The 13,922-nt window shown below is 40.4% G+C and overlaps 1 protein-coding gene across 1 annotated transcript in view; it reads left to right on the top strand.

The window, feature by feature from the left end:
- zfp64 (zinc finger protein 64 homolog (mouse)) overlaps positions 1-13,922 on the top strand; it is a 67,067-nt gene that overhangs the window by 16,010 nt on the left and 37,135 nt on the right. The window contains exon 2 of the mRNA XM_043710242.1: positions 6,186-6,419. Within this exon, the coding sequence (XP_043566177.1) occupies positions 6,186-6,419 (234 nt within the window). The remainder of the gene's footprint in view (positions 1-6,185; positions 6,420-13,922) is intronic.

A 13,922-nucleotide genomic window follows, 5' to 3' on the forward strand; every position in this document is an offset into this window, starting at 1 on the left:
GGCGCGATGCTCCTTCATCAGGTGATAGATGAAGGAGCATCGCTCTGAAAGCTAGTGTGCTTCCAATTAAACCTGTTGGACTATAACCTGGTGTTGTGTGATTTTTAACTCTGCTTTTTGTGGGTTGTTTCTTGCTGGACATGAACTCAGTCACTGATACCGAGGATTCTCTTGGAGAAATGTCGAAATAAATATTCTACTTCAATTAAGCATCTGACATTAGATTTAAGTGGGTTATGCTGCTCATTCGCTGTGCCATTATTTGTGTTTCCTTGCAAATTTTGCAGTTTTTTTGCAATTTATACTTTCCACTAGAGACAAAGGGTTACAAAAGCAATTTAAAATGAAACAGCAGACCCAGAAATGTCACACAGCCAGAATTCAAGCATTGAAGGGGCAACTTAGAAGCCTTTGCTGACAACATTTGTTCTTTGCAGCAGCCAGTTGCATTGCAGTTTATTCTGTTCCTGTGCTTTCCATATTTCTGTGTAAGTCGATATATTCATAAATTAATGGGATTATTGATTTGGCTTTTTTACATGGTCCCATTTGTGTGGTACATAAGTGTGATTCACAAAAAGAGAAAACAATTGAACGCTACTTTCTTGGGGTTCAGAGGGTTATTTGATTGGAGCAAGATTCAGGGGTTAGAGCTTTTCTGTGTCTCTTGAGTATGCCAGACATGATGATGTAGGAAATGGAAAGTACTGAATACTGTTATATTTGAACTTGGAAACTAGAGTCTGAATGTGATATGCATACATAAGCATGAGGGTTTCCTGTAAAATATGGAATTAAAACTAGAGCAGTTTATTTCAATGTGGAGTATGTCACTCCTGTAAGAATTTCACCAGTATCTCTCAAAGTGTTGTTACATTGAGTAACCGGTTATAATGTTCATCACAATAAAGTTGTTACAAAACTTATTATGAGAAAGGTGTTACAAAAAGTAATTGTGTACTCAAAGAAGCATACCTCATGCATAGGATTAAGAGTATTAATGAATTATAAATCTGAAGGATTCAATTTAATTTCTACAAATGGATTGGAAAGATTTTCTAAGTTCATTGTTGATTTAAATTTGTTGAGTTAAAATGTTGAAACTAATTACAGCTCTCATTTTAATTGAAGCAAATCAGTTACTTGAATAACTAATTCTTGACAATCTGCTGTAAAGGGATACAGAAGCACTAGAAAAGGTGCAGGAAAAAGTCCACCTTCACAGTCGAATACACAAGTCACATACCAGATACAGAGAGTAAAATAGGTGCTAATAACATTGAGATGACTTGAGGTAATTAATATTATTTGAGAATCATTAATGGAGACCTTAAGGAATTAACATTTGGCAAGTCCTCAGGGCCTGATAGTCTATTTTCTTGAGTAACTGCAGATATAAATTTGGGCATTGGATGGGTGTTTTGTAACCACAGAAAGGCCTGCATCTGGCATGGTGTGGTATCCATTTGGTGGCAATATCAAGGATGTCATTGAGCAGCCGCAGAGCACTGTTTGAGAGGAGGAAGCTGAACAGTTAGCAATCATAGTCCATATTGGTATAAAGTTCATGGGCAAAAAGAGGGATACGGTCTTCTAATGTGAATTTAGGAAACCAAGCAGGAAATTAGAAGAACCTCAAAAGAAGAAATCCCTGCTTCACTCCCACTATCATTCAAAAATGAGTGTAGCAACAGGCGGGTAAAGCAGATAAATACACTGTTGGAAATGTGGTAAAGTAGGAAGGGCTTTGGATTCTTGGGACATTGGGAATGGCTCTGTGAGAGATAAGGCCGGTATAGACTGGATATGTTACATCTAAATAGAACTGGAACTGAATTCCTTATGGAGCATTTTGTGAGAGTATTATTGAGAGGGTTGAAACCAAGCGATCATATGTGAGAGGAGTGCCATGGTATAGAATATTGGGAAAAATATCTAGCTCTCAAAAAGGAATAAAAATTTAATTGATGGGGCCAGCGTAGGAGAAGGTGATGTCTAAATCAGAGTTATTGTACATATATGTGAATATCTAGATTGTTATTAGTAAGATTGGTGGGTTATAGGCATGAATTACCCATATGGAAATATAATGGTATATTTATATCAGACCTTGCTCAAAGAAGGGCAGGACTGGATGTTAAATATTCCTGTATGCAAAGTATTCAGGAAAAGGTGGGGAAGCGATAGTGTTGATTAAAGAGGACATTGCAATGCTGGTGAAAGAAGATGTCTCAGTGGGGTCGAAGATAGAATCTACTTGGGTAGAGCTAAGAAACAAAACATTGATTAGTGTTGTCTGCAGATCATCAACAAGTAAGAAGGATGTAGAGCAACACATTTACAAGAAAATTATGGAGGTGTAAAAAAAAACATATCTATAGTGGAGAACATTAATTTTCTGAATGTAAACTGGGAATGTAGTAGCGTAAAGGGTAGTGAGGGGTAAGAGTTCCCAGAGCGTGTTCAGGAAATTTTCTACAATATGTTTCGAGTTCAATAAGAAAGGAGGCAATGTTAGAACTGATAGTTAGAATGAAGTTAGTCAAGTGAGTCAGGTATCAGGAGAACATTTAGTGGACAGTGATCATTGGATTTTAAGATTTAAGCTGACTATGGGAAAAGGGCAAATAATTAGCCAGATTTACCAATGATTAACTGGGAGAATGCCAACTCCAATGGCATAACAGCACATCTGAACCAAGGTAAATTGGAATGAAAGAAGAGTTATTTCAGGCACTGTATTTTCTTTCAAAATGGAAAAGTAGGATTAACACCTCCTGAATTTCTTGAATAATGAAAGGGATAGAAAGGAAGAAAAAGTGTGCAAATAAAAGATATCAAGTAGAATATTCAATTGAAAAATCAGGCTAAATAAAGGAGTTTCAGATGAGAGGTGAAGAAGCGACAAAGAAAAGCAAAGAGGGAGTATGTAGTGAGGCTGGCAGCCGATGTAAAATGGAATCACAAAGTTTCTCTGGTCACATAAATAGGGAAAGAACTTTAAAAGAGGATTAGGGCCATTTTGGAACCAAAAAAAAATTACCCATGGCGGCAGCGGGCATAGCTTAGGTTTCAAAAACACTGCACCTGCATTTACCAAGGAACAAGATGCTATCCAGGCCATGGAAATAGAAGAGGTAATTGAGACACTAAATGGGCATAAAAATAAAGAAGGAAGAGTTATTAGATAGGCTGCCAGTACTAGAGTAAATGAGGCACCATGAATGAATGAGATACATCTAAGGACCTTGAGGGAGGCGAAAGTGGAAGTGGCACAATCTTTGAAAATAATTTTGTAGAATTACTCAGAATCAAGTGTGGTGCCAGAGGACAGGAAATAACAATCATAGAGGCAAAGTTAGTTGTCATTGGGGCATATGTTAGTTAATTAAAGAAGGACAGCATGGATTTCTTGAAGAACGATTATATTTGACTAATTTACCGGAGGTGTTCTACACAGCTTACAGAGTTGATGAGGGCAATGCAGTTGGTATGGTGTACTTGGATTTTCTGAAGATGTTTGATCTATAGTCACACAGTAGATTTGTGAACTAAATTATAGCTCATGGAATTAAAGGGGCAGTGACAACATGGATATGGAAATGGCTAAGTAACAGTAAACAAAGAGTACTGGTCAATTGATGTTGTTAGAGCTGGGGGAAATTTGTGCAGTGGAGTTCCCCAGTGGTTAGCATTGGGATCCTTACTGTTCCTGATATTAATGACTTAACAGATTGGACACCTTTTCGAAGTTTGTGGACAGTGCAAAACATGGAAGCATTGTCAAGTTTGAGGAGGACAGTATAGAACTTCAAAGGGACAGAGAAAGCTTTTCAAATAGATGCAAAGGTGGCAGATGAAATTCAGCATGAAAACTGTGCATTCTTACATTTTGGTTGAAATGTAAGCAATGATATAAGTAAAGATAAATTCTAAAGGAAGTTCAGGAACAGAGAGACTTGGATGGATATGTGCATTTGTTATTTGAAGGTGGCAGGCCATGTTGAGAGAGCATAGTTATGAAACCTTCCAGTAGCATAAACCTTAATAATTAGGGCATAGTGTAAACGAGTAAGGAAATTATTTTGAACGTGTGCAAATCATCAATTTGGCCTCATCTGGAGTTTTGCATCACACTTTAAGAAAGATGTGAAGGCATTTGAGAGAGTACAGAAATGATTCATCAGAATGCTTTCAGAAGTGGGGAGCTTTTAGTTTTGTAGATTAATTGGAGATGTTTGAACTGTTTTCTTATGAAAGAGGAAGACTGAGGATATTTGATAGAGGCATTCAAGATCATAAGAGATCTGCACAGAGTTGATCATGGGGAACAGTTTCCACTTGTGAATGGATTGAGAATGTGAGAGGAAACAAATTTCAAATATTTAGCAAAAGAAGGAAAAATAATATGAGAAAGAAAAGCATTGTCAAAACGTGTAGTGCTGGAAAAGCAGAGCCGGTCAGACAGCATCTGAGGAGCAGGAGAGTTGGCGTTTCGAGCATAAGCTCTTCATCAGGAATGTGGGGGAGGCCCAAAGGGGCTGAGAGAAAAATGGGAGGAGTGTGGGGCTGGGTGGAAGGTAGCTGGGAATGCGATAGGTAGATGGAAGTATAGATGGTGATAGGTCAGAGCGGAGGTGGAGCGGATAAGTGGGAAAGGAGATGGACAGGTAGGACAGATCAAGATGGCGGTGCTGAGTTGGTGGGTTGGAGCTGGGATAAGGTGGGGTGAGGGGAGATGAAGAAACTGATGAAATCAACATTGATCCCATGTGGTTGGAGGGTCCCAAAGCAGACGATGAGGCATTCTTCTCCCAGTATCTGGTGGCTAGAATCTGGTGGTAGAGGAGGCCCAGGAGTTGCATATCCTTGTCAGAGTGGGAGGGGGAGTTGAAGTGTTTGGCTAAAGGGTTGTGGGTTTGTTTAGTGTGTGTGTCCCAGAGATGTTCTCTGAAACGTTCCATAAGTTGGCGTCCCATCTCCCCAGTGTAGAGGAGACCACATCGAGAGCAACGGACACAGTAGATGACACATGTGGAGGTGCAGGAAAATCTCTGCCGGATGTGGAAGGATCCTTTGGGGCCTTGGATGGAGGTGAGGGGGGAGGTGTGTGTGCAGGTTTTACACACCCTGCGACGGCAAGTGAAGGTGTCGGGAGTGGAGGGTAGGTTGGTGGGGGGCATGGACCTAACAAGGGAGTCGTGGAGGGAATGGTCTCTTTGGAACACAGATAGAGGTGAGGAGGAAAATCTATTTCTGGTGGTGGGGGTCTATTTATAGGTGGCAGAAATGGTGGAGGATGATGTGTTGTATCCGAAGGTTGGTGGGTGGATGGTGAGGTCTAGGGGGTTCTGTCCTTGCCATCCTGTGGAACAATTCAAAGAACGTCCCTGGGATGTCAACTTGCGGAATGTCGACTCTCCTGCTCTTCAGATGCTGCCTGACTGGCTGTGCTTTTCCAGCACCAGACTTTTTGACTCTGATCTACAGCCCTCACTTTCTCCTCTGGAATACATTGCCTGGGACTATGGTAGAGGCAGATTCAATTCAAATATCCAAAAGGAATTTTGATGATGATCTGAAAGGAAGATGGACAGGATGATGGGGAGAAGACTTAGAATAGAATAAAGTGAATGACTTATTCAGAGAATTTGTGTAGATATTATGGGCAGAATGGTCTGCTTCTGCGCCTTAAAAATTCTGATTCTGTAATTGTTGATGCACTGGTTATGATTTTCTAAAATATGCTGGATTCAAGAACAGTCCCAGCAGATTGGCAGACAGTAAATGTAATAAGGAGTAAATTACTGCAGATACTGGAATCTGTACTGAAAACAACAATGCTAGAGATCACAGTGAGTCAGGCAGCATCTGTGGAGAGAAAATCCCAGCTGAAGTGAAATATGGAGAAGGTGGTGTACACACAATAGTTGGCCGGGGGTGGGACTCCCCTTGACTCGAAACACTAGCTTGTTTTCTCTCCATGGATGCTGCCTGGCCTGCTGTGATCTCCAGCATTTTTTCTTTGTTCTCAGTAAATATAGTAATCCTATTTAAGAAAGGAGGGAAAGAAAAAGCGGAACTGTGGGGCAACTGGCCTGAAATCCGTCATCAGAACATGACTAACTTTAGAAAAGATAAATAAAAATTTGTTGTGCTGTGCTCTAATTCTGCTTTTTCTGTAGTTTCTCCAGGGGCCACAGTGCTGGTAGAAGTAAACGCAGATATACACATCTGCGGAATCTGCAAACAGCAGTACAACACTCTGGATAACTTTGTGGCTCACAAGCAAAATGGCTGTCACCTTGGGACAACTGCAGGCACCAGTTCCATACAGTTTGTGGCAGAGGCAGCAACACCAACCACCCAGACTCAGACTGCTACAAGTATGATTACTGCACAGACACAGACCATCTCAGGTATGTGAGAGACTGGCAGAACCTTTTTAGTGCATTGATTTGATTTACTAGGAGAAAAGTGGTGGTCATTTCTTTTCTGAAACAATATTAGCAACACTTGTTTGAAGTACGGTCACTGCTGTAGGTTGAACTGTAATTACATAGCTGTGTGAATTTGAGAAGGAAATTATTTAAGCTAATAAAGGTCAGCTTTCCATGTAAAGTAAAGGTACAAAGTTAATAGAGTATATAGATGTTTTTAATTGCTTAATCAACTAGAAAAATTGCTTAGTTACTTGATCTGGCATGCTTGAGGGATGAAATTGACTTCTGACAGGGAACGTTTTGGAAAGGAAAATATATCTGAAATCCAAGATTTTCCACAGAACATTCGGAATCACATCAAAAGTATCTCAACCGTGGGCTGTCAGTTTATTTAAAATTCTGACTTTTTTAAAAAGCAGTGAATATTTGTTGCTTTAAGTTAGTGTGTCACAAAGTGACAGGGAGATGGCCAGCACAGTTTCAGGCTTTAGCAACAATGATAAATGTTGAGTGCGGCCTACACATATTTTGATGTGGCTCTTGTTACTTGGAATGAGTCGACAGGAAGAAGCTATGTGAGATGCACCTTAAGTCAATTGTGCAAATTCTTGATAAACAACAGAAATAGAACAGTAGATGATAGGCTGTGAGTTTCAAAACAATAATTAATTAAAATGGTTTGAGGTTCTATACCACAAAGGCAAGGCAACACCCTGAGATTAAATTCTGACAGTAAACTCACTGGAAACAATATGCTATTCTCTGCATTTTACTTATACTACCCTGACTGTGAAAGAAAATATGGTTATCTTTATAGTGATGCAATGCAGAATAAAAAGTTAAAAAACAAGAACATAAGTTGCTGAAGGAACTCAGCAGGCCTGGCAGCATCCATGGATAGAAAGCAGGGCAAACGTTTCAAGTTTAGTGGCCTTTCTTCAGAATTGATAGTAGCTAGGAAAAAGTAATATATAAGCTGGAGACAGGGAGTTGAAGGAGTGAGCAGATTGGAGGAGATGGAGCCCAGAGAGAGAGATAGAGAATGATAGGTAGACAAAAGGATGGACAAAAGTATTATAGGGAGAAAGAGACGTTAACTCTACTTTCTCTCTACAGACCTGCTGAATTTCTCCAGCAATTTCTGTTTTTGTTTCAGATTTCCAGTGCCTACAGTTCTTTATTTTTTTTTAACTGTAAAGAACGTTGCCTGATAATATAATGGTTCAGTGTACAACGAATGTGAAGCATAGAGCCAAGGAGGTTTATTTTCTGAGTTCACTAATTTTGGCTGACACAACTGTGGGGTAACTGACATTGGCTTTTAGTCTACCTGGATTGGTGAGACTGAACATTCGGCCAGGATCCCCATTTCCTGGTGAACAGTTCTAATGGAATGTGTATATAGGTAAATGTTGATAAAGGCAGGACAAGCACAGCAACTCACTGGGTATCTTATTTGTCTAACCAGCTATTAAGAAAGCAATGGAAGAAAGTTCAATGTGAAAAGAAGTTTTGCCTTTTTTTTTTAAGCACTTTAAGAGCAAATGCAACATAAATGCTATGCTTTGTGAGGATAGCATTCATCAGGGATTTCATTTTTTTTTTGTTCAGAGAGGATTGCTGTTGATAAGTGTACCTTAAAAAAGAAGATTGGAATGTGGTTGCTGTACCCATAACATCAGGGAGAAGAGTGATCTGGAGCCAAGATATGAGCTTAGAATGATAAAATAGTGACAACATATTAGCACATTATGTCCGTGCCAGCTCTCTGCAAGAACATCTCTGCTTGGCACACACACCTGTCCTTTCACTATAGCCCTAGCAATGTTTTTTCTCTCTCTTGGTGTTTATCAAGTTCCGTTTTGAATGTCACAACTGAACCCACCTCCACACATTCTGCAGTAATGCATAACAGATCCTAACCATTCACGTTAAAATATTTTTCATGTTTTTGTTTTTGCTTCTTTGTCAAACATCTTCAGTTAGTGTCTCCTGGTTTGTGACTATTCCACCAATGTAAACAGTTTCTCCCTGGCTTTTTTGGTCCACAACTCCTCATGGTTTTGAAAACCTCTCTCAAACCTTTCTCCTCCAAACAGAACAGTGCCACCAGATCTAATTTGTTTAGTAACTGAGGTTCCTCATTCTTGGAACCACTCTTGTAAAATCTTTCTGCACACTGCCTACATGCTTCACATACTTCTGAAGGTGTTGTGCCCAGCATCAAAACAGTACTCCAGTTGAGACTGAAGCTGTATTTTATGATGATTTATCCTAGGGTCATAGAGATGGACAGCATGGAAACAGACCCTTCGGTCCAACTTGTCTATGCTGACCACGTATCCTAAATTAATCTAGTCCCATTTAGACATAGAATCCCTACAATGTGAAAACAGGCCATTTGGCCCAACAAGTCCACGCTGACACTCCAAAGAGCATCTACCCAGACCCATTCCCCTACCCTATTACTTTACATTTCCTCTGAATAATTCACCTAACTTACACATCCCTGAACACTATGGGCAATTTAGTGTAGCCAATTCACCTAATCTGCACAACTCTGGGTTGTGGGAGGAAACTGGAGCACCTGGAGGAAACCCATGCAGACATGGGGAGAATGTGCAAACTCCACACTGACAGTCACCCAAGGCTGGAATCAAACCTGGCTCCCTGGTGCTGTGAAGCAGCAGTGCTAACTGCTGAACCACCATGCTGCCCACTTGCTGCTAATTGTCAGCACTTGGCCCGTATACCTCTAAAACCCTTCCTATTCATGTACCCATCCAGATGCCTTTTAAATGTTCTAATTGTACCAGACTCAACCACTTCCTCTGGCAGCTCATTCCATACACGCACCACCCTTTGCGTGAAAAAGCTGCCCCTTAGGTCCCTTTTAAATCGTGCCCCTCTCACCCTAAACCTATGCCCTCTAGTTCTGGACTTTATCTATTTATCCTATCCATGCCCCTCATGATTTTATCAACCTCTGTAAGGTGACCCCTCAGCCTCTGAGGCTCCAGGGAAAACAGCCCTAGCCTATTCAGCCTCTCCCTATAGCTCAAATCCTCCAACCCTGGCAACGTCCTTGTAAATCTTTTCTGAACCCTTTCAAATTTCACAACATCCTTTCTTTAGGAGGGAGACCAGAATTGCACATAATATTCCAAAAGTGGCCTAACCAATGTCCTGTACAGCCTCAATATGACCTCCCAACTCTTATACTCAATGATCTGACCAATAAAGGAAAACATACTAAACGCCTCCTTCACTATCCAATCCTCCTGAGACTCCACTTTCAAGAAATATGAACCTGCGCTCCAAGGTCTCTTTGTTCAGAAACACTCCCCAGTACCTTACCATTAAGTGTATGAGTTATAATTTCCTATTTATTGTACTCTGTCTGTAGCTATAAAACCCAGAATATGTCTTCACTAGGATATCTGTAGACAAATCACCCCTTTGTGATTTGTCCACAGATATCCTAGTGCATTCGGTTCCTGCACCCTTTTTCGAATTGCACTGCATGGATTATGTTGCCTCTCCTTAACATTCCTACCAAACTGTAATATTAAACAACATACAATACAATACAATACAGCACAGGAACAAACTGTTCGGCCCCCCAAGCCTGTGTTGATTCCTAATCCTTATTTTGACCCACTACTTATTGCCCAAACACAGTTTCTATCCCTCTTCACTTCCTGTTCATGTGTCTATCAAGATATGCCTTAAATGTTGCTGACATGCTTGGTTCATCACCTCCACTGGCAGAGCATTCAGGCACCCATCACCCTCTGTGTGAAAAACTTCTGCCCTAAACTTTCCCCCTCTCACCTTGAATCTGTAGTTGCCCTTTCCACCCTGGGAAAAAGCCTCTGACTATTCACCCTATCTATGCTTGTGATACTTTTGTTGATCTCTATTAGGCCACCCCTCAGCTTCTGTCTTTCCCATGAAAACAATCCGACGTTATCCAACCTCTCCTCATAACTAAAACTCTCCAACTCAGGTAACATCCTGATAAGCTTTCTCTGCAGCCTTTCCAAATCTGGCCTAACTAAAATTTTATACAGTTGTAACATGACTTGCCAGCTTTTATTTTTGATACCATGACTGATGAAGGCAGTGTGTTGTATGCCTTCTTGACCACTTTATCAAATTACGTTACCACTTTCAAGGATCTGCGGACCTGTATGCCCAAATCCCTCAGTATGTTAATGCCATTTATTGTATAATGTGCACTTGAATTTGATCTTTCAAAATGCATCACCTCGCATTTGCCCAGATTAAACTCCACCTGTCATTTCTGTGCCCAAATCTGCAACCTATCTGTAGCCTGCTGTAGCCTTTGACAATCCTCCTCACTATCCGCAACTCCACCAATTTTGGTGTCATCTGCAAACTTATTTATCAGACCACCTACATTTTCCTTCAGTTCATTTATATATATTACAAACAACAAATGTCCCTGTGGAACACGACTAGCTACTAGTCTCCATTCCGAAAAGCACCCTTCCACAGGTAATGTATGCCATCTCTGGCCAAGTCAGTTCTATATCCATCTAGCCTGTACATTTTGGATGCCTTGAGACAGTACCTTTTGTACCAACCTGCCATGAGGTACTTTATCATATGTCTTCCTTAAGTCCATGTTGACAACATCCACTGCCCTTTTACACTTCTTTGTGTTACATTTTACCTGCCAGATGTCTGCTCATTCTACTCGCCTGTTTATATTATCTTGAATTGTACCACTGATCTCCTCACAACTCTCAACACAGTTTTGTATTAGTCACAGATTTTGAAATGGCACCCTGTGCCATTATATATATCATTAATATATTGTCAGGAAAACCAGTGGTCCTTGTAATGACCCCTAGGAAACCCCATTGTACACTTTCTTCCTGCCTGAGAAACACTGTTCTCAACAGGGGTAAACATAGGGTAGGGGGAATGGGTCTGGATGGGTTACTCTTCAGAAGGTCGGTGTGGGCGTGTTGGCCCAAAGAGCTTGTTTCCACACAATAGGGATTCTCTGAATCTCTGAACTGCTCTGTTTCCTGTTGCTTTTGCCAATTTTGTATCCAAACAGTCAATGTCCCTTTTACGCAGTGGGTTTCAACTGTGTCATGTTCGCAAATGCCATTTGGAAGTTCATATAGGCCTCATCAACCTCATCAACCTCATTAATTTTCTCTGTTACTGAAAGTACCACCATTCTGGATGACATTCAATTTGAATAATCACTGAACTCAGTGTTCACCAAATTATTTTAAAAGATCAGACACTGTAACTTTCATGTCCTTTGTGTTTTTGGCATTAGAATATTAACATCACGATGGACAGCAAGAGCTTCTTTAACTGTATGAAAGGAAAGAAGGAAAACAAAATGAACATAGGCCTAGGAGAATGAAGTTGGGGAAATAATAATGGGGTAACAGGAAATGGCAGAGGAGTGGAATAAATACTTTACATCAGTCTATATGTAGAAGACACTAATAGCATTCTAAAATTGCTACATATTCAAGCTACAAAAGGAGGAGAGGAAATAAATACAACAACTATCGTTATAAAAAACATGTTAGGGATAATAGAATTTTTTAGATTAGATTAGATTCCCCTACAGTGTGGAAACAGGCCCTTCGGTCCACCAAGTCCACCCCAACCCTCCGAAGAGTAACCCACCCAGACCCATTTCCCTCTGACTAATGCACCTAACACTATGAGCAATTAATTCACCTGACCTGCTCATCTTTAGACTATGTGGGGGAAAATTGAAGCACCTGGAGGAAACCCATGCTGACACTGGGAGAATGTGCAAACTCCACACAGGCGGTCGCCCGAGACTGGAACTGAACCTGGGTCCCTGGTTGGGCCATTAAGTATATTCAAGGCTGAGACAGGCAGATGTTTTGTTCGTAAGGGTATCAAAGGTTATAGGGAAAGGCAGGAAAATAAAGTTGAGAATTATCAAATCAGCCATGATCTCCGCCATTTAATGACAGAACAGACTCGATGAGCGAAATGGTCTACTTTTGCTCCTATATCTTTTGGATGTATAACACTGTTTCTGTTATTGCACATTTGATCTACGCTTTGCTGTAGTGTCCCTACCTGTGATTTCAAATCTAGAAAAACAAATTCATATGCAGTCATCTTTCTCGGTTGAAATTTCTCCCATGTTAACTGACTCAAAACATAATTGTTCCCACCACTAACAAAATGTTGCTCATGTGTCTAAACATTTATGTTAATATTATGCATTGCTTGTTTGACATTGCAAAACAGTGTATTCCTATGAGAGGCAGTAATGTACCACATTGTGCAATTTGCTTATAGAATGATACTTCATTTAATCAGCCAATTTTTTTTTCACTTATAAATGATTGATTTAATTTTGTAGGCTGGTAAATTGCCACACTCAATATGTAAATATATGGTCAAACAGAACAGTTGATTAATGGTACAATTAGCATTAATGATACAGTCCACATTAATAATACTGTGTAGTAATGTGAAAGTCATTTGCTCTGCATCCCTTCCCCTGTACTCATGCTGGGGATAGATTAATGAATTGCCAGAGGTACAACCAAAGTAAAGATTTTTTTTATGCTGTGTTTGTGGCACCAAGTTTGTGAATTACAGGTTTTTGTACAGCCAAATGTAAAATTCCTTGGGCTAAAATCAACATCTCAAAAGACTCACTAAGATTAGATGTTTCTGTAGTGGTCCTAGCAATGATCGATTTGGGATATGTATTTGCAGCTTCCACCACCTTGCTTTCTACAATAAGAATCTCCATCAGTGAACGGCTATTCACATTAATTTGAATAAAATGATAAACTCTGAGGTGAGGTGAGGTGAGGTGGTTTAGGAGAAGGCGAAGGCGGAGGCACTAAACTATGTTGCAGGAGGAAGGATCTCCACAAGCCACTTCACTGGCCCAGTGGAACTATTTCACCTCTTTTAGGACAACATGCCTTGAATTTACCTACTGCATTCAGCGAGCTAATGTCACAAACCAAATCAGACCCTGAAACGATAGAGAAAAAGATGGAATCAGTTTGGTGGCAGTGACTGGGGAACTTGACTGTACATTGTGCAATGCAGGGCATTCTGGTTGCAGCTACAAAATGCACACTCGGGAACAATGGACTGACAGAAGAGACACAACAAACAGTGAGACAAAGTATCGTACCTCTGATAACAAGGAAAAGACAAACACATAACCTCAACAACAAGGAGAGGGGAGCACTAAAATCACTAAGAAACAATAAGAACGTAATTCATACTACCAGCAGACAAAGGCAGAATGACGGGCATCCTGGATAAAGCAGAGTACATCCAAAAAGCGCAACAACTACTTGCAGATACCAACACCTACCAAAAGAGGGAGTTTGACCCCACCCCACAGCTCACCAATAGGATAAACAACACACTGAGGAACCTACAAAAAAACGGACAGATAACCAGGTTTGA

This window comes from Chiloscyllium plagiosum, chromosome 20 (assembly GCF_004010195.1).
Source record: "Chiloscyllium plagiosum isolate BGI_BamShark_2017 chromosome 20, ASM401019v2, whole genome shotgun sequence".
NCBI lineage: Eukaryota > Metazoa > Chordata > Chondrichthyes > Orectolobiformes > Hemiscylliidae > Chiloscyllium > Chiloscyllium plagiosum.